Source organism: Megalobrama amblycephala, linkage group LG11, assembly GCF_018812025.1.
Source record: "Megalobrama amblycephala isolate DHTTF-2021 linkage group LG11, ASM1881202v1, whole genome shotgun sequence".
NCBI lineage: Eukaryota > Metazoa > Chordata > Actinopteri > Cypriniformes > Xenocyprididae > Megalobrama > Megalobrama amblycephala.
The window spans coordinates 12,085,191-12,110,651 of NC_063054.1; the positions used below are offsets into that span (position 1 = coordinate 12,085,191).

Consider the following 25,461-nt stretch of genomic DNA (forward strand, 5'->3'; position numbering starts at 1 on the left):
TTGGCGATGGTTGTGTCCAAATGAGAAAAGAATTTATGTAATTTGAAAGATGTAGTCATTATTTTGTGCAAAAAAATAAATAAATAAAAATAATCCAACAATAATCTACAGTTTAGCTCACATAGACTGCTGTTGTGCTCACTGTGTGAAGAGTTCTGAAAAGGTGACTACTGAGAAAGTGGTCCTAGCGATTGTAAAAAAAAAAAACTGTAATAGTATATAATATATTGTTCAGGTCAGTAAAATTAAAAATATTGTATTGTATTGTACAATACATTTTCCACAATATAACAACATAAACAACATAAACATCATGAATTACAACTCTCAAATCTCATATACACAAACACACACTATAAAAGAAGAGGTTTGGTTTATCCCACTCTTCCTCCTAAGCAGAAATTATGATGAAAACAGGAAGCCTCAGCTTCCCACGGTCCTTTGCCCCAAGAGTCCCGTGTGTGGAACTGATGTACATGATTAAATCATGTAAATACAAAACACTTTTTTTCAGTGATATGGTCTTTATGAGAAATAATCCTTTTACATTGTATGAAAGTTTTTGTCTTTGAAGTATAAATATTTTTGATATTAAATCAAAATTTAAGGTTGAACCAAACCATATATAATTTGAGAAAAACAAATACATTTGACTAACAGATTAGAGTAAGTCCAAAGCATGGATTTTTTTTTCACATCATTTTTTCCCCCCACATTTCTTTAAAATTAACTGCAATAATACAGTAACAAACATATTTGTGTAAATTTTATTTACGAACTTATGATGTATTGACAAATATTCTGTGGTCAGTGATCTTATTTTTGGATCAGACATCAAATATCTTTATGGAAATGTTGCTCACAGAGCATCTTTTTGAGTAACTTTGTTAATTTTCATGCCAATCTTAGCATGACAGAGGTACTCTCACATGACCTTTCCTACTTATTCCGAATACTTCCTTAACTCAGTTATAGGGGCTCTAATTGTCACATAATGCTCAGAGACGCAAAGATTGTTACAACAACTTCCTGTTTCATGGTGAAACATCGAATTTTGTCAGGCCGCCACCAGACACGCCCTTCAGCGAAAACTGATTAGACTGACCAAACATGATTTTGATCTGATTAAAGCTCTAGGAGGAGTTCGTTAAAATACAACGTGTGAAAATGGCAAAAACTGCCAAAATTTAGCAGAGAAAATTCAATATATCTCACTTCCCGTTGGGTTTACAGATTTTGCACCCAGGGGCTTTTTTTTTGTAGGGATTGGGCTGTTACATGTGTCTACCGAATTTCATAACTGTACATAAAATATAGCACAAAGGGCGCTTAATTGAAATTTTGTAGGTGGCGCTATCGAGCCATTTTGCCACACCTAATTCTGAAACCCATATCAGACGTAAATTTTCAACACTTTTGACGCGTGTGCAAAGTTTCATCAGTTTTCGAGCATGTTTAGGCCCCCAAAAATGCGATTCATTTCGGAGAAGAAGAATAATTGGCCGAGCAATTACAATAGGGTTCTCACACCATCGGCCCTTGGGCCCTAACCAGCAGAAGATCAAAAACCAAGATACATGAAACCAGGAAAACAGTGTTGCCAACTGCTTTCAAGTAGCTAAAACTGGTAGCTGATATATATAAGCTGTGTCTCATTTCATTTAATTTCGAAGGCTGCATCCTCCAGATGATGCATTCTGTGAAGGATGCGGTATACTGAGTGTCCTTAACCAGAATTAAATGAGACTTCCTTTGTAGGACACACAGGCAGGAAAGGAAACAAGAAGTATCACATTGCTATGCCAAAGCGTTCACTGCAGCGTCGTTGCACTCTCAGCAAATTAATGAAAATTATTTATAAATTTGTAAAGTAATTTGAAAAGAAAATGTATTTACTTGTTTTATTTTGGTTAATGCTTGAAGAGCTGGCCTATGTACTATAGATATCTGTTACAGAGACAAAGGAGGAGGATATTAAGAAGAACAAAGTTTAAAACAAAAACAAGCTTGAAACTACTTACATTTAAACACATCTTCGCTTGTATGTACATCTGCCTACGCTGCCATTTTTTTTTCTTTCAAATAAATGACAGTTGTTAACAAGTGACGCAAAGAATTGTGGGCTATCTGCAGCAGGAAGGAAACACCTCTTGCATCCTCTGAATTCCTATGAAAGAAGGGCGCTGTAACAGTTCATAAGTATGGGAAGAAGAAGGCGGGAACCGGCGAACGTTCAATAAATCTTTAATTAAAAATAAACAAATACAAAATGAAAGTAATGCCTCGCGGACGTCTGCCGACCACACAAACATAATAAAACATAAAATAAAGTCCAGGCCTGGTCCTCTCTCGTCCTTCACTGTCGTCGCTCCTCGTTTTATGCTTCCGGAGCTCCTCCGTGAGAGACTCAAGACCGGTGCACCTTGCAGGTGGAGCTCATGATCTCTCGCGTCACTGGCCTCGCGCCGTTCCCTCACGGCTCTCGCCCACCCTGCTCGTCACAGGCGCATTCGAAGGTCGCATTCGGAGTGTCCTACTTACTTTTCTGAAATGATACAGTCTCAATGACATATGCAACTTTCGAATGCGACCTCTGGAGGACACAGCCTTCGAAATAAGACACAGCTATTGACAGAGATAACAAGGGTAATGACACACAGGTGGAAGAGATCAAACAATAATGAGTCCAGGCAATGGGTTATGGGAAGTGTAGGTCATGATGGTAAAGCCAAGGAGACAGGAGGAGTGCCCTCTTGTGTAAATCAAGGACACTCCGGCTGGTGGATGCAAGAGAGAAAGAGAGAAGCTCCAGTATGAAACTTGAAATTTCGCATGTATCCTTAAGCAACTCTTGGATTTGCAGCAGAAATGAAACTGAAACTTAGTGCAGCAGTCTTTATTGATAACCACATCAAACTAACACAAATGCTCAGGTTTCTCAAGAATACCAAAAACAAAAACCGAACAACCAGAAAATAGCAAAAACGACAGACAACTAGACAGGACAAAACAAAACAAAACAAAACAAAACAAAACAAAACAAAACAAAACAAAACAAAACAAAACACAGGGCTTAAATACATGAAGGGAGAAACTAATTAGACACACCTGAACCAAGGACTCTAATTAAATCGATAGCCATAGAAACAAACAGGTATTTAGTGGGACAGGTGCTGACGTGAAATGAGAATCAGCCCATGAAACAAATAACTAATTACTATTCCTTAGTGCATTCGTTCTGTCTACATAGTGACACAACTCATGGACAAGGCACAGGCAATGATGCCCCTCATCCTCTGATGAGGGAAAAGGCTGCGAATGGAAAGCAGTAAATCCACCTGTTTACAGGCGAGAGCTGACTCACTTACTTTGGGCACAAACGCTGGATTAGTTTTAAGAGTTATTCTCAAGTAATCCATAGTGAACTGCATTAAGAGTTATGAACCAATAAAGTGTGAAGTTCACTAATCACGGTCGAAAGAGCCAATAATAAAGCAGCCTTTAGCAAAAGGAGTTTTAATTCAATTCAGCTCTCTATAGGCTCAAAAGGGGACTGAGTATTAACGTGAGAAGAAAGTTGTGTCTGAAAGTTGCAATAAATTTTTTTATTGGTTAAAATTAATGGAGAAAATCTAGTTTTTCCCTAAGTGTGCGACCATTTCCGTGGATGCCGCTCAAGCATCCACGGGATCGGTGCATGTTCGTTACATGCATTACATGCTTTAAATCATCATTAAATCAGCTTTGAGGTTCTTATCCAGTATGTGAGATGAAATCCTTGCTGGTGTAGTTGTGTTTACCGACTTTCATGAGGCCCATACTTATTCCTTTGCACTGTCCACTCAGTTGTCATCAGCGGGAAAATGTCTCAGGTTACGTATGTAACCATGGTTCCCTGAGAACAGGGAACGAGACTCTGCGTTTGAACACTCTACGGGGAACCGTCACTCGTGACAGGTGTTCGAAATGCCAAGAATAACAACACTCCAATCCTATTGGCCGGCGACAGACTATGACGTCATTACGGCGCGAACAGTGACATATAAAGGAAGAGCCTGAGGAAGCAGTCAACACCTACTCGTCTTTGAGGGACTGTTCAGCAGGCATCCCGAAGCATGGCAGGGCAACACAGAGTCTCGTTCCCTGTTCTCAGGGAACCATGGTTACATATGTAACCTGAGACGTTCCCTTTCAAAAGGGAACGAGACTCTGCGTTTGAACACGCAATGGGGGAACGATATGCCCACGCTGCCATGCTAGAGGAGAGTGCATGCCAAAATGTCTAGACAAACGACCTGCAGTTCCAGGGAAAAACCGGGAGCAACTCTCCAAGGCTGTCAGTGACAGCATTCCCTATGGCCAACAGCCCAAGCTGAGCCTAAAAGAGGCCTTCCGTGGAAGGCCTTCCAAGGCTGCTCAAGGCATCTGGGACCAACAACCCGTGGAAAGTGGTCCCTTAAAGGGAATGTGGCAGGAGACTGAACGGAATCCCGGCCAGTCATTAGAGGGGAACAAAATCACCCCCGATGCCACCAAGGAGGCCGCACTAATCTAGCGAAAGACAAATATAGTCTGGGCCAGCCCTGTCTGATATACAGAATCTCCAAAGCGCAAACTCCAAGAGGAGAGCAGATAAGAGCGACTGCGAAAGAGCAGTAAGCAACTCAAACCCACGTGCAGAGATGAGCATCCTGGAGAGCGGAACTCAGCTGAGCGCTATAAACCTTCGTATTGAGCCGAGTATAAACTACTCATCATAGGATCTACTCAGTGTCTGATTAAACACTGAGGAGGCTGTGCGCTAGAAAAACCATGGTACAGGGGAGCACAAACCAGCCTAGGGCTAGTCTGAACAGGAGACTTCACAGAAGTCTACAACCAATGACCAGCTTAGGGAGCTAAGCACAATTACACAGTCAACCCAAAGGGAAGTACGAAGCTCAACCTAACAGACAGACCATACTGTAGGCACATAGTCATGGAGGCCGACCAGCATGCTGAGCGCATGACCAACCAAGTAATTAGGTAGCTGTGAGTGCCCACGAAACAGCCCGTCCAACACAATCCAACGAGCAGTGTACTCGGTAAAAAACCTTTTACTCTTTAAGCAAGAGGAGTACAGCGTATGCCATCACGCGCTAAAGAAGGCCCCATGGGCCTATAACCTCAGCAGACATGTGGCATCAGCTCGTGACAGTGTTATCAAGATCCAGGCAGAAAAAAACCACTACAAAGGAGGTTAATGAGTCAGCCGGAGCCCTGGCCAGCCAGCGACATAAAATCCCTTTTACTTTCTTCAGTAAAGAATGTCAAAGAAACTCAAAAGGTATATGTTAGCATGTTCCCAAAGGAGGCCCCAAAGGCCTATCCGTCACACGCGGCGTCAGCTAGCGCCCACTAAAGTTCTAGGAGCAAAATAGAACCAAGTAAAAAAAAAGGTAACTATTTAGCTCAACTAGAGCTAAAGGAAACCATTCTCAAGGAAGAAAATGCATAAACCCAAAACAGTTGGTTTAATGCACAACCTCACCTTGAGAGGCAAGCCACTCAGAAAATGTACTCGGTAAAAGCACCTTTTACTCTCTAAGCGAGAGGAGTACAAAGCCAAGCTCCAACATGATACAAAGGAGGCCTAAAAAGGCCTACAACTCGAAAAACATGTGGCGTCAGCTAGTGGCAATCATGACCCATCCATGGTGATGAGTCAAAAATAGAAGCCAACACAACAACTGTGCCAAAATGCAACCTAAAAGGAGGCCCTGAGGGGCCTTCTGCTTCCATAAACACATGGCATCAGCCAGTGGTAACTACCTGACCAAAACCAGCCAGTAGGCCAAGTACTCGAATACTTAAATAAGAGGAGTACACACTGCGGCACATAACTCTATGATACCCCTTTTCCACCAGTACGAACCAGGTGCTTGTTCAGAGCTAGTGCTAGTTCAGAGTTGGTTCAACTGATGAGTCTTCTAAGAACCAGTTTGCCTTTCCACAGGCTAGACAGCAGCACAGAGCCAGGTCTTGCGTCACTGTATACGGTTCATATTTCACAGCAAAGCTAGCGCCGCAGCGCCAAACACACCGGGCTCATTTGAGATGGATCAGCTTCTCGCAAAGTGATCAGCGCATGACATCAAAGCTCCGCGAGAACGATCCAAAAGTACAAGGAGTCGTATGCTCTACAAACGCTCCCGCGGATCCGCGGCACCCGCCGAATCGGTCCGCGCTGCTCCGATGCATCTCGAACAAGCCTTCTATAAACAATCGCGGATGTTTCACTACTGTTGATGCTCATGGCTTTGCGAACCTACATCGGCATCCAAACACGGCTCGCCGTAATTTGTATATAGACGGAGATTACGATCGAGCTGCTATTAGCTCGATTAGCTGCTATTTCAAAAATGGCGGTCACAAGTTTCTTGTTGGTCACGGTAACCCCGCCCCAGCCCCTGATGCAAGCGGTTCTTACTTCTAGCCCAGCAATGTTTTGGTGCTACTTACGAACCACTTTTTCTGGTTCGGAGCTGGTGCTTTGTGTGTCGAAAGACAAAGAACTGATTTGAAACTAGGCTCTGGCTCCGAACCAGCACTCAAACTGCCTTGGTGGAAAAGGGGTATGAGAGGCCTGACATAGGGCCTACTCTAACAGAAGCAGGCGTGGCCGATGGTGGTGTGAGTCAGAAAGCAAGACACAACCATGGAAGAGTCTAGGTATAACCAACCCAGTTGGGCCACCATGAAACCAAAAAGGAGGCCTAGCAGAACCTACTACTTTCAGAACCATGTGGCGCCAGCCCGTGGCCAAAACAGGGCCCAAGCTCAAAGGGGACCAGCTCTAGACCCTACATGATAACTGTGGGTAACTAGCTACACAACCTGAGCTTAAGCCTACACATTCCAACAGGCAATGTACCTAGTACACATAAATATGCTATCACGGTCTAAGGAGGCCTACAAGGCCTACCACCTCAAACAAAGTGAGCATAAGCCTGAGGCAGTGCTAAAATACATGAGCAAACTCGTGATCGCAAACCAACAGCACCCGAAAAGCAAGCTGTATTAAGAAAGAGGCTACAATAAAGAGCCAACAATCTAACAGCAAATGCATAACAGCTGTTGTGGTCATTATCGACTGGGAGCTACAGAGATCATACTATTCTAATCAGAATAAATCTCTCTACACTCAACCTGAGTGTGCAATCCAACAGGTGATGCACTCAGAGAAACACAAACCCTAACCGGGGAGTACAACAAAACACCAAGTTCTTAGATAGAGGCTAATCACAGCCTGCTATCACAGAAACAGGTGCTAACCTGTGGCAGTACTAGAGTAAGCTCATATATGTGAAAGTATGTAGGGCTAAAGCTTAGAACCCAAAGCAAAAGTAAGTGCTTTGTAGTACATGCCATCCAAACAGGATAAATGTTTTCATGAAACAGATCTGAGATCTGTATTGAACCCTTGAGAACGAAAGCTAAAACATTTAGCACCATATACTCAAACTTGAATATAATTCAAGGGGCTCATGCTAAGACTTTATAAGCATGACAAAGTTCTACAAAGTGGGGCCTAGCAGCACTGCATAACTTATCTTCTCAAAGATAAGGGCCTACCACCTGGGAAAAACAGCACCATGAATGCTAATAACAGCTTATAACCTTAGCTGTTAACCTCAGCCATAGCACCTACATAATATGGAAGAGGGAATGGGCATACGGCCAGCAACTCCCTCGGAAGGAGGCCAGAACTAGGAACTATACAACCTCACAGGGATAGTAATAATAAAGGTGATGTAACAAAACACCTAAACCTAACGCTAACTAAGGCCTACTGGGCCAAGCAAAGCTTGGGCTTCATTTTAAATCCTTCAAATATGAGGAGAAAATGAAGCACTGCAAGCAAACAGTGTCAGGCGGCCGATAAGCCGTCCTGCACACAAATAACTGTAGAGACGAGTGCTAAAGTATTAGCTGAGAAGCTACTCTAACATAGGAGGCTACAAAATAGCAGCCATAAAGCGGTCTGCATGTTTTGAAAACTAGCCAACCTAATGCTACAGTTATTTTGCCCAAAAAAACCCTTCTAACTTTACTGACTACATGCTCAGGAAAGCTATACAGGAAAAACAAGGTCTACACTTTTAAAAACAAAAATACCAGTTTACCTTCCTGCGGCTAGTAGAACGAAGATTTTCCTTCCTTATTTTAATGAATGAAGAAGGAAGAAATCAAAAGTTCTTTTAGGCCTAAAAGCACTTTCACTATCAAGCCAGAAGGCAGCCTTAGAAAAATATTATCAAAAGGCCAGCCGACAGCCTAACTGTAAAAGAAGCACCTGAGCAAGTAGAAAGTATATATATATATATATATATATATATATATATATATATATATATATATATATATATATATGGAAGGTGAAAGAAGAAGAGGAGAGGGTAGATATAAATTGCCCTTTAAATAGCTGGGGGATTGATTACAAACGCAACGGTGTTTACAATCGATCACCCATTACTCTCTCTTCTTCCTCCTCCCGTCTGTCTGGCTCAGATCCAAATCTGAATGGCTAGGGGTTTTTCCATGCCCTCCTGATCTCAAACGCGGAGATCAGGAGAGAATGGAAAGTCTATGGGAGCTGCAACATTCATGGACAGAAAGGAACCATTTGTTGAACCGTCTGCGCGCGGCCCCTTTCTTAACACGCTCTCACGGCAGTTGCAGCCCGCCGAAAAGCGCGTCCCAAAAACACAGCAGCTCCGCAAACCCAGCAGCCAGAGGTACGCTCACTATCGGACGTGATGACGTCAAACATGGACGTGACCGTCATCCAACAACACATCCTCGTCAGTTCCGGGGAAGCCGAGAGAGAATATAATTCTCTCAGACTTTCCAACGAGCTCACCTGTGAGCCCTATGATTGCAGCCGCCGTATTGCCTCAGCATACACGGGGCTAGAATCACCAGGCACAGATGCAGACACCTCCTCCCTCGGGAAGAGTGTCAAACGAGAACGGAGCGTCCCGCTCGACAAACACACATAGAAAGCACCGTCTATGCGTTCGCTCCTCTCCAGACAGAAAAATGCCAGAAACGTGTAAATCAAGTGTCAAACCCCTGGGACATGGATGAACACATTCTCCTGAACGTTTGCAGACATAAATGGAGAAAATTCCTACCGAAGTTTGTGAAACAATGGCACGAACAAGACAGTCCCGAAAAGATGAGAAGATGTTGACTGCTTCCTCAGGCACTCCCTTTATATGTCACGGTTTGCGCCATAATGACGTCATAGGCTGTCGCCGGCCAATAGGATTGGAGTGTTGTCATTCTTGGCATTTCGAACACCTGTCACGAGTGACGGTTCCCCGTAGCGTGTTCAAACACAGAGTTTAGTTCCCTTTCGAAAGGGAACCTCTCTCTACGATTGCGTTTGTGGGTTTCACAGCTAGAACATGGCAGCTGCACAAATAGATTTTTAAATGCCAGTGACAGTTTTTATTATATTTCTCACTGTGGTATTGTAATTTCAGGACTGAAAAAAAAAAAAAAAAAATGCAGGACACTACTTACGTCTTGCGGGACGCAGGACAAAGCTCCCAATTTCGGGACTGTCCCGCAAAATGCAGGGCGGGTGGTCACCCTAGTCGTGATTGGTCTACCAACTGACAAACGTGATGTAATTGGTGCTTCCAGGATCGGTCACATAGTTTCCCATAGTGAAATACTGAGCGAATGTTTGAAAGAGAACTGTATCGCATGTGTGCTACTGTGGTAAATTTACTCATTGCACAGACCTTTTTTTTGTATGACGTGTGACAGCCAAATATCCCACTGTACAGCCCTGACGTCATATAACAAAATAGAAAAAAAGTTTAAATATGTAAGCTTTAATAAAAATAAATACCTCAAACATGAAGTGACTGTAGTCGAAGCAACACCCTCATATCATGACTATTGATAGTTCATGTTTGGCCATGACTTCATTGCAGGTATGTGCTCGAGGATTCTTCCTGAGTGAACAGGAAACCTGTCTCCCCTGTAACTGTAAAGGCCATGCTGAAAGCTGTGAGGATATCACTGGGATATGCATTGTAAGTATTCATTTTAAAACTCTTTAAATTATAAACATTTAAAATTATTTTATTAATGTAAGTGCTTTAAAAAAAAACACAAGCTACACAAAACTGAAATTCATCTATGTGGTAACTTATGGTGTGCACATATGGTGTTGACAGAGATTAACATTTCTGTAACATTGGCAGTGTAACCAGCCTTTGGATTTAGACCTTTTATTGTTAAAATGCACCGTACTTATTTTTTGATTCCTGGGTTTCAGGAATGTCAAGATCACACTGTTGGAGATTTCTGCGAGCACTGTGTAGATGGATTTTTACCTGTGTTTCTTCCTGATGGCACCTTCATGTGTAGACCATGTGCCTGCCCACTATCATTGGAGTCTAACAAGTGAGCTCAGACATTTATACCTAAATCACGCAGACAAAAACCATAACAGCAATATGGACAAAAGAAAAAAAAAAAAGGAAGAAACTGTTCTTGCTCTTATTTTTAAGATAACTTGAGTCCTTATTATCCAGTTAAAAGCATCTTGGCATATGAGTTCCCCTGATTGGCGAACCCTGGACATATCTTACTATTAGTACTCTGCGCCAGTCAAATTTGGTGGAGGAATTTCAGGTCAGCCAGTATACTGGAGATAGGTGCTCCAAATGTAGTGATTCCTTGATGGTAATCCATTTTGATGTATTGTCCATGATACGGCTTCCATGAAGGTAAAAGGCAGGGCTCTGTCTCCCTTGTTGAAAAAAACAGCATATGTTGGTTAGGTATGTTTTGAAGCATGGCAGCTGGTTTGAGCTGGTTTATGCTGGTCCTTAGTTGGTCATGAGCTGGTTTAATCTGCCAGGTTTTATAACTCATGAATAAATGTTTCATAAGTGTCCACCCTACATTAAGGTCCACAGTTAACTAATACTGGACTTAAATTTTTCATTATTAATATCTCATCAAGTTATGGTTATTATCTTTTGTTTTATTTCAAAATAAAGTTGGAATTTCACCTTTAAACAATAAATCAGTTTTTATACACTGCTGTGGATAGGCATCATGACTTTTTTGGAGAGTATCATGGTTAAGACAGAAACTTCTGGTAAGCAACATAGTAAGAAATGTGGCAGTCATGAGATATTAATAAGAAAAGCAAAAATACAACACCCTTCAGTCTAATTATGATAGTCAATTTTTGTTGCATCATGAAATAAACCAGGAATGTGGTTTAACCAAAAAATAAACCAAAAATAAATAAATAAGTTAAATAAGTTAAATAAGTGTTAATAAATACATTTATTAAGCATTTATAACATGTGAGTTAAAAACGGCTCGCTAATTGGCAGGTATTGCATTAAAGTCGCCCTTTTTATTCATGCAGTTATAACTGCATTATTAATGATTTATAATGCATCTGTAAATGACTTATTACTCATTAACAAACACCTTTATAAACCCTTTACAAAGGGAACCTTAATGTAAAGTATTACCGTAAATGTTTAGTTTTATTTACTAATATTTAATATGCATATAAATTAATGTAATTGTTTGCAATTACAGGTTAAATTACGAGTTGTTTTTGGAGTAAGATCAATTTCTCTATGTCGTAAACTCGTGGCGCGGCTCCTAAACCATTAAATTTTAGGGGTGTGATATTTAAATGACGATTGTTTTATCAACGGACGATCATTCGTACGATGGGATTGGCAGCACAGGAATGTTTCATGAATCACACATGAACCCTGTCGTAAGATGATTTCTGTGTGCAGATCTGCGCTTGTTGCTACGTTAGATTGATAAATGAGGCCCATGGAATTTTCAATAATGAATTTACTGATATTGCTCTTTGTGAGTGCTGAGTTGTTCAAAAGGTGTGGAAATCTTGTAATAGTATCCTCTAGGGTGAGTCTTGTTTTTTTTTTTTTTTTTTTTTTCTTCTCAGCTTTGCAGCTCACTGTGATAAGAGGGGTAATTTTCTGAGATGTGTGTGCCAGGAGGGATATGCTGGACACTACTGCGAGAGGTTGGTTCTTCTTTACCCCACAAATGGCATGATATATACAGTTTTTAAGTTAGATTTTTGTATTTTACTACCTAATTACATTTTCCTTCTCTGACCACCAAGATGTGCTCCTGGTTATTATGGCAATCCCATGGAGGTGGGCAATTCCTGCAAAAAGTGTGATTGTAATGGCAACTCAGACCCAAACCTTATCTTCAATGAGTGCAACAATGTGACGGGCCAGTGTCTGAACTGCTGGGCTAACACCACTGGTGACAACTGTGAAAGATGTGCTCCAGGTTTCTATGGTGATGCCATCAGTGCTAAGGACTGTCGGGGTAGGTGCCGGCAATGGTAAAATATATTGCTGACCATGTGAAAAGTTATCTGGTAATATGTAGACAAGAGACCAAATACATATCTCAATTTCTAAAATTGTAAACTTTATGGCAAAATGTATTTGATTACTCCCATTCACTCGACATATGGTGGCTTAGGAGTCAAAATTCCTCTGCAGTTAGATTGTATTATATTTAGTTTCTATGTACACATATATAACTTGCTAAACGTTAATAAAGTAAACTTAGAACCTATAATATTAGCATTCAAGTCCAGCTGGGATAGTTAGCATTAACAACTATGTGTAGCTTTGCCAGGCTGTGACATAAAAAAAATCTATTTTTAAAAAAAAGACAAGCTCTTTGATATGTTCCACCCTGACTGCATGTTTCAATATGTGAAAACATTGAAAACTGCTCTTATCAAGCTTATCTTCAAGGAGACTTTAAAGAGTAGGTCCAAATTATTTTCCAGCCATTCGTTAAGGGAATGGCTCAGCAGTTTGGCTCAGCAGTTTGTCTTCTCCTTTATCAAACAAAAGCTTTACAGTTTTCTTATGTACTAATGGAACTGCACCACATCCAGCCAAAACTCCTGCAACATCTTTCAGATGCTAGTAATACATTTTTGTTTGAGCATTTCTCATGAATATCAAAGTACACTATACAAAATTATCTTAATTTTAAAGGTAAAAGACTGTCAAAATGCTTTAGTAAAACCTGTTAATTGGTTAATGGTAAATTCCCTTACTAATAGATCTAATGGGATTATTTAATGTAATTTTACAGTAAAATACTGTTAAATGTACAGTTATTGGTGGTTTAAAAGAATGTCATAATTTACAGAAAAAAAACTGTAAACTGACAGTTGTACTGTAAAAACTGTAAACTGTCAATTTTCCAGAATTCCGTGTGACAGCCTACATTTGATACTTTTCCAAAATAACCTGTTTCACCTAACTTTTCCAAAATCAGAGGAGAAATGATAGGTGAATAACACTGACATTTAAGCACCTAACCCTGGATGTAAGCCTAAACTTGACATAAACTGTAAACTTGTCCATCAAATCTGATTGGCTGATTGAAATTTTGTTCCAGGATCAATAAAAGATGTTGGTAAATCACATTCACCTTTGAGGGTTAGGGTTTTATGTTACATATTATGTTGTTAAGTTAATGTTTGTTGACGTGTGTTAAGATGATGGTGTTTTGAATTTGTGTGAATGTCTGATGAACTTTGATTTATCATGTGGCTTTCTCTTTACCACCTATGTTTTTAGGTGGTTTTCAGTTTATTATAAAGGTAAAAACAGATTTTATTAAAATTGGTATGTTAATATTATTTCAGTAAATTGAAAAACTTAAATGTTGCTTCTGTATTTTTTAGGGTAAAGTTCTGGTAACCACAGCTGCCTTTTTTTTAAACCTTTTTTTTTTTTTTTTCTCTCAGTGTATCGGTTTTGTCATCTTAGTTCATGCATTGCACTAAGTGCAACAAGGTGCAGCAGCAAGCATATAATGCTTTTGGCAACCGGATGATTGCAAACTGAATTGTTGAAAGACCCTGTCAAACCAGTACTGTCCTATGTAAATGGGGATGTCTGGTCATCATACAGTATATGGAGTATTTTGGAGATTGTAGTTCTAGCAGTTCTTAATGTAATTTATTTCTTTCTAGCTGAATTAAACAGGATAGCAAAAATAATTATTTCTAACAGGTTTCTCCAACCTCTCCAGTCATCGGACATAGATAGTTGCGTCCAAACTAACGTCAATGGTTAATACAATATTGTCAAGTTAGATTGTTCTTAATAATGTTTCCTATATTGCATGAATGTTTCATCTACATTACAGTTTTCCTTGTTTAGAGGGTTGTTATGGTGAGTCTCTCTCTCTCTCTCTCTCTCTCTCTCTGTGTTTCAGAGTGTCAGTGTGATAAGTGTGGTACTGCATCATGTGATGACAGGACAGGTGTGTGTCACTGTAAGCCCGGGGTCACAGGCCACCTATGTGACAGGTGTGAGGTAAAGACCTTCACGACACATTCAAGGAAATATGATTCGTCACCTTATATATATCCATATTCATTTAACTCTGTAAAGATTTCATTCAAGTTTTAATTAATTCAAATTCTACAGTTGTTATGTGTGATTAATCAAAACAGATACTATAGTTTGCAAGTGAAACAAATATGTTTGCTTTATTCTATTTGAGACTTTTTGAATGATATATGATACATATCAAATCAGTATGTTTTTCGTAATAGATATGATTTTGGAATATATACACTGGAAAGTATATGCTTTAAAATGATACCTCTGTGTCAAGTGTCTGTTTTTTTCTTAATTAGCTTACACTTCCAGTTGAAAGGGTTAAAGCGCAAAAGTGAAATTACTGGTTATCGGTATACTTAAATGCACACACATGCACACTGAGCATGTGAATCTTGAGAATCTTCTAATTTTTTATGTGTAGGAGGGTTATTCCTGGATTTAGCAGCTGTATGGGTTGCCGTCGGTGTGAATGTGCCTCTGCTGCCCTTCGTGCCACCTGCCACCCTCTTACACACAGCTGCCAGTGCCACTCAGGGGCTGGAGGCCGGTACTGCGAGCGCTGCCTGCCAGGATTCTGGGATTACAGCCCATCCTGGCTGCAAGAGTGAGTCTGTTTCACTGCATATGCCTTTATTCACGTCTGGATGAGGTTCAGCCAATTTCAGTACCTATTCTCTTTTGCAAAAATTCTTTCATATAGGGCAGTGCATACTGAGAGAAGTGTATCAAATATTCTGTTCCATTACTGGCATGAATCACATTATCAATACAATACGAACAAGATTGTTTATTTGTTGATATTCTATTCTATTCTATTCTATATATAAGATTGTTGTTATTCTATATAAATTATTTGGCTGACACTAGGGTACATACTTATTTTAAAAGCCATATTTCGTGGTTTAAAAAGACTCATCAAACCAAACTCTGACTTCAAAAGAACCATACCAAAACCCCCTTAATGAAAGCAGCCAACAGCCAACAACCAGTAATAAAATCTTCACTTGGCAACAGTGTTAATTCATTTAAACAGTACTGTCATGGCTGTTTTCCTCTTGACTGCAATACCTCTTCCATCTGGCCTGTGAATCTGGTGGGAGAATGCAAAATGTCAGTATTCATGGCCCTTGTCCTGGGCAGAACAGTTGAACAGCTGTTCTCACAACCCGTCAGTCATGATTTTGTTAAGGGATCTGTACACCCACACAGCCACTTGGCCACCTGCATACAAGAACGGGGATTTACATTATTTCCTATGACATCATCACCTCCGTCTTAACATACCAGCCCCAGTTGTGGCCATGGAATTTTTGAGTTTGTGTTCGGTGTGTTGAAACAATGTGTCAAAGTGTGAGAGAGAAATTAGAGCATCTTTGCTGAAGTGTATTTCTAGTAAATACAGTCTCTGAATGACTTTTCAGTAATAATTGTCTTTTGGGAAAATTTTCCAGTTTGACCCCAGCTGCTTAGAATATATTAGTGAACACTGGTTTGTCTACAAAAATTTATATACCCCCGGTTTCACAGACAAGGCATAAGCCTAGTCGCAGATTAAAATGCATGTTTGAGCTGTTTTAACCAAAAACAACTTGCACTGACATATCTTTAAATATGTTCAGTGCCATTGTTTTGTCTCAAAATGCACACCAGTAATGTTTTTTAAGGCACATTTGAACTAAGGTCTAATCCTGACTTAATCTAAGCACTCTCTGTGAAACCAAGCCATAATGTTTTAGTTTGTGTCTCTTTCTTTGAATTAAGAGTGTAAATCAATTTGTAACATGCTGACCCAGTTGTATAGTATACTTTAGGATGTGTAGTGCAGTATGTATCCTTAACTTTAAGTGAAGTTCACAACGTAATTTCGGGAGGAGTGAACCCATCTAATCTTTCAATTAGTGAAACTCAAACATAATCTCAAGAGGAGGGAACCCTAATCTTTCAATTACATCCAGAGCATATAAGCAGCTACTCACCCTGCTCTGGCATCAGTTGTTTTGATATCCCTCCACCTACCCAACTCCACCACATAAATTAGGCATCTCATCTATCATACTCCTCTTCCAGGCACTAGTAGTCCCTGGGGGGTATATCCAAGCTCGAGTTGAAGCTGCTTCCTCAAGCCCCTCCACAACGGACAGCAAGCCAAATACACTTAACCTTATTAGCTTAAAGATTTTATGAGGAAACGAACTTCGTGAAAGGTGCGGTAAGTAGATTTTGAAAAACGCTGTAGGATACTGTTGATATTTGAAATCGATCCAAACAAACCCGACCCTGTCTTCATTGCTCTGCCTCCAAAACTCACTCTCCAATCCTAACCACCCTGCTCCGATTCGGTCTCAAATCCCCGGCCCGGTCGCTGCTGGCATGCGTGGACGAGTGCACTAACAATGGACGCTAAACACCGCATTCTCTAGCGGTCGTCAGTGTGCAGTGGTTACCTGCACACCTCTCACTATCTGGCCACTGTTACACACGCAATGAGAGTGGATGTATGTTTATTACAGCTAATGCGCAACAAAATGCTTCACGAAAAATAAAGCGCAGATGATGAACGAACGAGAAGGAAGCACACACAAAAAAATTTACGTACAGTACACAAGAGGTTAAATACAAACAAGAGTTTGTTGTTAGTGCCAACAGCACAGCAGCTCCAGACAATCAAAACCCAGCATTACTCACATGTGAAGCAGAATGAAAGCAGCCTCCACATCTGTTTTCAGGCCTTCCCGCTTAGCTCTCTCCAGTGCTGGAAAGCTTTTCTAATATTAACGCGAGTCCTAAAGACCTTGTCCAGTAATAACCCTTCATTCCATTGATGTTGTTTTGAGATCTTTTGTATTGTCTCATCATCTCTCTTTCTGCAGTTTTTTTCTTTCAAATAGCTACGCCCCCTAATGCTGATCGGTTACACGTTTATTGTTGCTGTCTGCCCGACTAGAGTCGTTGAAAAACATTTTTAACGGCTCTGGTCCTGACTAACTTCCAAATAGTGTTTTTCAAATTCTACTTACCACACCTTTAACCTTGAGTAATGGAACATTTTACACTTGTAATTTAGAATGGGGTTAGCACCACTTTTTACCCAGGGATAAGAAACCTTACTTCATAATATGGAAGATCTGTCGCTATCCATTTCATCACACTGTTTTAAGTAAGAAAAGGCCTTTTGTTTGTGATCAGGGTTATGTAGTTTCTTAGGATGTGTGCTCTTTTGTGTTTTAATGTATAATAGACTAAATGTGTACTGTGTATGTGTTTGTCTTCCTCAGAATGTGATTGTCCAGAGGAGAATTGTGACATGCACACAGGAGAGTGTCTTCCCGAGGCCTCGCAAATCAGCGAGTGTAACATCAGTGAGTTCGATGACATGAGAGACATAAGAGAAAGCAAATACTGTATATATATATATATATATATATATAGTATTTGAAAAAACATGATTATTTTCCAGAGTGACCAAAACATCATAGACTTAGGAATGGCCTCTTTTGACTTGGCCAGTGAGCCCAGTGTGGGGCCCCAAAACTTACACAAATTCAGATTTTCTTTAAAACAAGTAAAAAGCTAGATAAAATTAAAAACTGACAATTGTTCAGAAAATAAATCTTATAAATATAAAAAAATATGACCTAATGAACCCAATATGAACCCAATATGAATTATAACCCTTACCACCTCCCAGATTGTGATGCATGTATTTGGAATCTGATCGGAGATATTCGTCAGTCCAACAAAACTCTGGACCAAGTGAGGAATAGCGTGCTGAACATTTCTACAGGAGCTGCTGCCAATGACAGATTAAAGTACTACAACTACACTGCACACAGACTACAGGTAACAACACTCAAACTGCACATTGCTTAGAGAAACATATGCCCAGAGGATGTGGTTGTTTAAAACGAGTGTATGTTGCTGTCACTGTGTTATAACAGGCTCAGTTTTTAGGCTGGAGAAATAAGTATGCAGTGATGAGAGCAGATACGGGGCACCTGGAGGAAGAAACACAAAAACTGCTTACTGACATGGAACTGCTCGCAGGAGAGGTGTCACTCATTCCCTGTCCTTACTGATTTCATGTATTTAAATCTTGCTTAAAGGTGAAGTGTGTCATGTGAGCAAAACTATAAACTAAAAGTCCACATACAAGACAAAGGCACAAGGACAGGCAGTACATACAGGTTAGCCATGCAGTGGTGATACTCTGGAGATGGATATTGGTAAAATCCTTTCCACGTTTGTGGTACCGAAAATCCAGGTTTGGCTAACCTAAACCAAAACAAATTTTTTTTGGTACAGGTCTCTAGTTGGGATGTTCGAATAAACAGAGCAATTGTGGTTTTTATACTGCCACAGTTTTGATAGTATCACAAAGTCACAAACTAAACTTTACACTTACTTATTCTCTGCATATGAAGCTGAAAATAGGAGACAGTATTTCAACTTCCAGAAAATTTAGTGTTTGTCCACCATTGAACTGAATGGTTGCTGAGAATGGTAAGTAATTTTACAGGTGGCATGTCCATCATAACACGAATCATAACAAGTTTTGGCTATCAGTATTTAGGACTGTGTTGATAAAAGAATGGATTTAGTGACATGACAACTCAGGATTGATCACATGTCAATCTAATCCTGATTTTGCAGCACCACAATAGAAAATCAATCCATAATCATGCCAATCAGTACAGAACAGCATGATTTTTATCAATGTACCAGTACGGCCCAGTTGGGTAAAGTTGCCTAATTGACATCATTCACCTTTACCTGCATCTTTATATTCAATCTGTCATCTTGTGACCAAATTTCTTATGAATATAATATTTCTGTTTTTTTTCGAATGCATTTCAGCAACCTTGCTCAATCTTTGTCTTGCTCCACATTTTTACATTCTTTTAGTTATGTTCACATCATGCTGTAATTACTGTAATTGCAAGATGACAAGCTGAGCTGTTCAAGTAGGAAATTATTTGTTTCTATTGGCAATGCCATTTAAAACACAAGGAAAGACAACAAAAAAATTCTGAATAGATTTCTTTATTTGCTTAAATTCTGACAAGTTTACATCCTTTTTGTTCATTCTATTCATCTCCCCCTCTTTCCTTCATTGTTTTCATTTGGGTAAACAGGTGCTTTCTCATGTTCTTCCTGGTGAAACTGAGGTGGTGTTTGTTTTATTTTGTCAGGAGGAAGAAGTGCAGTCATTGGGAGAGCGGGTGGATCAAGAGACACTTGACAGCTCCATGTTAGGAAATACACTTAATGCTAATCTCTCATCACTCAATGTTCTCATAGAAGGTAACATGAGACATTGTGCAATCTATATTTTTATTTATGTTGTGCTGGCCAATATCAAGCAGTTCTATAATACCTGGATAAAGCTGTTTGTTAACCTTCTCAAGAGTCTCAGTGGTACTTGCTTGACTGGAACAGATTCCTCCCTGAATGTTGCCAACTTTCCTGTATGAGATAGGACTTTACATGTCCAAACATGACCAAAATTAATGACATAAAATGTTTGAATAATGTACTTTTACAGTATAGCTGTAACAACATACAGTATAGCTGTAAAAAAAAAACAATAGAAAGAAAAAAAATGTAATTACATTCTTCCACTGAAATGCACAAGAGGGTGCAAACAGTTCTTTGTGAATTGCTTACAAATAAATTAATAAATTAAGCAGTAAGCAGTAAATAAATTAATTAATTAAAGAGAAAGTTCACCCAAAAATGAAAATTCTGTCATCATCACCTGAAGTTGTTCCAAACCTATATGAATTTCTTTCTTCTGCTGAACACAAAATAAGATATTTTGAAAATATGGGTAAATAAACAGTTGACGGGCCCCATTGACTTCCATAGTATGGATATTTTTTTTTTTTTTTTTTTTTTTTGTGTTTTGGAACAACTTGAGGGTGAGTAAATGATGACAAAATGTTCATTTTGTTGAACCTGTCCCTTTAAATTAACTGGGCTAAAACACAACAGACTAAGGAAAGCATTGTTAAGCTGTGCTTTATTTAAATCATTATGTGTTGACTTTTTAGCAGCTCTGATTCAATTACTTAGAGTTGTGTGAAAGCCATCACATTATAGTAATTCTGCCTGAAATCAGAGATGCTACTAACTAAAATTAAAGCCGTATTTCTTAACATTGTCGCTTACATGACTTCAAAGTAAAGTTGGAATTTGTTAAACATAATAATACTTTTTCAAGATAATATTTCAAGATTAAAGTGCTGTGGGGAAAAAAGAATGCACTTGGGCAGAATTACTGAAATTATAGTGTTTTAGGGCAAAAAAAAAAAAAAAAAAAAAAAAATATTGTGACCAATTTAATGTGAGTCTGTTCATTTCTAAGTTGCAACAAATGTGGCTGATCACTCAGGAGCTGCCTGAAAGCCTGATATCTTGACAACACAGATTGGCTGATGGCACCAAAATAACAGCACAATCCCAAACAATCCTGATCAATGAAGTGATAGGTAGCAGGCAGGAATGATGAAAAATTACTGACTGCTCCTTTAACAAATATAAAATTTAAGAGGCATCTTATTCTGAGCTCAGTTATGTTCTAAGTCTACTCTATTATCTTGCCTTGATTACAGACAATGAACATAATGCATTTGTATGTGTGTATTTCAGATATGATCAGGGATTGGGAATTATATGGTGTCCATCAGGAGTTAGATCCTCAGGTAAAGTTGCAAAAATTAAGCTGAAGCCGAACGGATCTTAGGCTGGATGAGAAATCTGGACCTCTCACCCAAAGAACCACTTGCTACTGATGAGTCCTCCGAGGCCCATGAATGTGAGATTGTTTGTGTTTGTTTCTAACTGAATTCTGTTTGTTTGTGTGTGTGCTCTCATTCAACCTCTACCTTCATATGTTTGATTGTAGTGCTCCGGCGTGTGCGCCATTTTGAGAAAACTCTCATGACTACGCAGGGGCGCCTGTTGCCTATGCGGGAAGTGCTGGGTCGATTCACTTTCAGACTCTTTCAAGCTCAGGATCTCCTCAACAAAGCTGAAGATACACTGCAGCAGACACTAGACAAATACAAGACCAACCAGCTCAAACTACAGAGGAGAGAGGTACCTACTCATTTCCTGTTTGTTATGAGAATATAAGTCATTAAGCTTAAAGTAGACATAAGTTTTGTCGCAAATGCTTGAGTTCAGCACTATTTATCTCCACGATTTAGGAACAATAAATCATTGTGCCACTAATGTTGCAAGTGTCTTTAAACCTCCTCGCACAAGTGCTCGTCAACAATGGCATCAGTTGTTGTTGCAATCTCCAGTGTTAATTGTTTTGTCTCTTCAACTGTGGTGAGCATACAGAGTACACATGGTTGATAGGATGAGGGAAAAGAATGTGTCAAGGAAGGGTCCTGCCACGGCGGTTTGAGCAGGGAGCGAAAACCAGGGTCATGGTAGGGTGATGAAAGTGCAGTCGTTTGGTGTGGGTCGAGTCGGGCAATTGACCTTACGACAGAATGTACCTGTTGTTTTTGGAGTAAATTACTTCAGATGTAGTTTATCATAAAAAAAACAGAAAGCACAAGTCTTTGTATTAGGTTATGATGTTGAAACACTAAATATAAAATGGTATAAATAAAATTACAAGGGGAAATCAACCCAAGTTTCAATAAGACAACGTCATAAAAGGACGTCAACGTCATCTTTGCCTCCCCAGCCATGGCAAAGAGCTTGGGAGCAGACGACGCAGCTTAAGGAGGAGCATCTGATGGGCAAGTGTAAGCGGCTCATGCTACAGGACTGTAAGACTTCTTGAATTGCTGTAGTGCTCACACTACACAACAAGTTTCCTTGTCATCTGTCGTCATCTTGTCATAGCAGAATACACACAACACAACACAACGCTGATGAGATGCACAAACTACAAGAGATTTGGCCAAGAGGCAGTCACGACCAACAGTGATTACAAGATTTTTCTGTTTATAACATCTGCACTGTGATTGGCTGAAGAGTTCCACCTTATCATTGCATTGCACACACTACAAGATCACATGGCGCTAATATCAAATTTGAAAATTCAAACCTTTTTGATATTTTCACGAGGCAGGCTCAGATCACATCATTTACCTGCTCATACTTAACAAGCATCAGCAACAGAACATCCAGCCGTGTGAAGACAACACCCGACAATGAACACAGAAAACACTATGGCTTATATACACAGGGCTAATATAGAACTAACAAGATACACCTGAAAACACAAATGTTTTGGCTTTTGGACGATCATTCAAAATTTGCAAATTTTTGCAGTTTATTGCAAAGTCTGATCCAATGCTTGCATTTTTTTGAGAATATTAGTGGAACGAACAAATTAAATTCTATTCACTAGCCTCTCTGGATATCTAATATTGGAATTATATGTACTATAACAACAACTTTTTGCCATGATGTTGAGAAGCCTTATCATCACAGCGATTTTATTGGCTACTTGGGCTGTCAGTCATTTTTCAGAGGTAAATTAATTGCACCATTGATGTCAGCAGGATTGGTCTGAATATGTGTTTCCATATACAAACTAGCATGAGTCTTGAGTGCTTAAACAGCTGCTGAGAAGCGTTTCAAATACAACCACAGAGTGAACTGCCTTTTCTTGATAGGAATTTTACCAATACCAAACATGTTGTCTAATGAGCATAATGTCCTGAATTTCTGAACAATGCTAAACTAATGTACAGTTAAAGCACATTTCATAACAAATAAATAAAACTTAAGTGAATTGTCTGAAATTGTAAAAGATTTTTGTTTATGTTGTGATTTGATGTCAGAAATATTTCATTCACTTTAACTCAGGCACAGCAGCAGCGTCTAAAAGACATCTATGACAGTGTCAATCAAACTATTGTTACGGCTGGTGTAATTGTCTCTGAGGCAAACCTGACTGTCCTTGAGGTGGAAGATATGATCATGGTAAATCTTCTTTTATTAATTTAATTTCTGCATATTCTGAAGTGTACTGTAGTCTTGCAAATGAGATATTATCCATGAGGCCATATGATTTTCATCTTTACACTTATATTTTTTACTTATACTTAAATAAAGTCTATTGACCGTTTTCCATTAAATGGGACAAAATGACTAAATTCACTAGTGATATTTATCTTGATTTGTTTTTTTGTTGTTTTTTTCTGGTTTGCTTTTTTGCACTTGACTACTTCCTTGATAATTATCATAAACTATTTCAAAATATTTTCTATGCTTTTATAAAATGTACAAATGCTTTAAGATGGATTTCTGTGTTTTAAGATCTGCGCACGAGGTTAAAAGCTCAAACCAAACCAAACCAAAAAATAAGATAATCAAATTGAAATATAGAGGTTTAGGAACATAAAATAAACATAACAGTTCATTGCCAATGGCCCCTTTAAACCTCAATGAACTTGTATATTTATTATGTTATTGAATCTCTTTTGTATAGAATGTGAGAGAGCAGCATGCAGAAATCGATGGAGCTCATGTGTCACTGGAGAGAAAAACAGAGAAAATGTCTCAGTCAGACAGAGAACTAGTTCTGAGAGCCGAGGATCATGCTGACGATCTGCGAAGACATGCTGAAGAACTTCAGTTGTAAGTTTCAGAAATGACCAATGTTATTTCTCTGTGATGTTTGAAATGACATGCTCATAGGAGCTCATAGGAGCTTAATTTTTTCTAGCTCTCACATGACAATCGCTGCTCTTATCTCTGCTTTAGTAATCTGAAAGGAAGTGATACAAATGGACATGTGCAGAAAGCCCTGAACGCCTTAAATGTGTATGACAATATAGTCAAAAACATAGATGACGCTAACATCACTGGCCTGACCACTCTCAACATCTCCAGTAGTACTCATGACGTAAGTCAAGTCACCTTTATTTTTGATAGCGCTATATACAACAGAAATTGTTTCAAAGCAGCTTCACAATAATAAACAATAAGGTAACAGAAGTAATGATGCTAAATTCAAATTCAAATTCTGCCGTAAAGCAGCTGTAGCAAGACAATAGTGTCATTATTCAGCTCAGTTCAGTTAAGTGATTCAGTTCAGTTCAATAACTTATAAAGTTAATTTATTACGAAATAAGTTTGAATCAACTATATGCAGCTCTATTGAAGACAATAGGATGCATATCAATACTTTGATTCTTATTTCTAATTCAGTGATGATATACAGATCAATGGTAAAAGTAAAACAATGGTATATATATATATATATATATATATATATATATATATATATATATATATATATATATATAATTTATCATGATATTTGCATGCTACTCCAAGGTACTTCAAAGCATTATCAAATGTCTACAAATTATAATGGTAGCCTTGTTTTATGTATGTTTATCATTCAAATGGAATATTTGGTGGAAAGAAGAATCAATTTCTTTCAAAAACATCAAAAATGTTGTATTGATTCTACACCTTTGAATGTTAATGCATCTCTGTGTATGTGGTTGCTTCACATGTCCCTGATGTTTCTCTCAGGCTGTTGACGGATTAAACTCTCAACTGAATCTCATGCGCTCTCAGAGTGACAGTGTGCACACAGAGGCCTCAGACCTGGTCTTTCAGCAGGCAGGTAAAGCAGATTGAGTGCTTTTTCACACTTTTCTGACTTTGTGGAAAAAAACTAAGTCCACTTTATTTTGTTTTGCAGACATTGAATCCACAGTCCTTGACAATAAGAAATACATCGAAGAGACTAATGAGATGATGGATAGCTCCTCTAAAAAAATAGCTAAGATAATCAGTGACATCAGTGCAATTCACAAAGGCAAGAATTCTTTAATTTATAATTTTCTGTTTATTATTGTAGTAAATTTCAGTTTCAGTTCGTGGGGAAGGAAGAGGACAGGGTCGGCTTTGAACTACTGACTGAGCTTTTATTACATAAAATAAGATTCCAACAAAAAGTCTGTGTAACGCACAACAAATAATCCACATCCGAAGAAGGTCTTCACTCCAGTACGAT

General features: G+C 39.0%; 1 protein-coding gene across 1 annotated transcript in view; it reads left to right on the plus strand.

Annotated features, from left to right (window-relative positions):
* The window catches only part of lama4 (laminin, alpha 4), a 65,462-nt gene that overhangs the window by 14,843 nt on the left and 25,158 nt on the right, over positions 1-25,461 (plus strand). Inside the window, 20 exon segments of the mRNA XM_048206159.1 lie at positions 9,990-10,091; positions 10,337-10,464; positions 12,008-12,088; positions 12,191-12,405; positions 14,329-14,429; positions 14,881-14,892; positions 14,894-15,052; positions 15,054-15,063; positions 17,735-17,818; positions 18,148-18,299; positions 18,398-18,508; positions 19,649-19,760; positions 21,108-21,178; positions 21,180-21,273; positions 21,364-21,557; positions 23,295-23,411; positions 23,920-24,068; positions 24,195-24,336; positions 24,975-25,068; positions 25,147-25,263. Of these exon segments, the coding sequence (XP_048062116.1) occupies positions 9,990-10,091; positions 10,337-10,464; positions 12,008-12,088; positions 12,191-12,405; positions 14,329-14,429; positions 14,881-14,892; positions 14,894-15,052; positions 15,054-15,063; positions 17,735-17,818; positions 18,148-18,299; positions 18,398-18,508; positions 19,649-19,760; positions 21,108-21,178; positions 21,180-21,273; positions 21,364-21,557; positions 23,295-23,411; positions 23,920-24,068; positions 24,195-24,336; positions 24,975-25,068; positions 25,147-25,263 (2,245 nt within the window).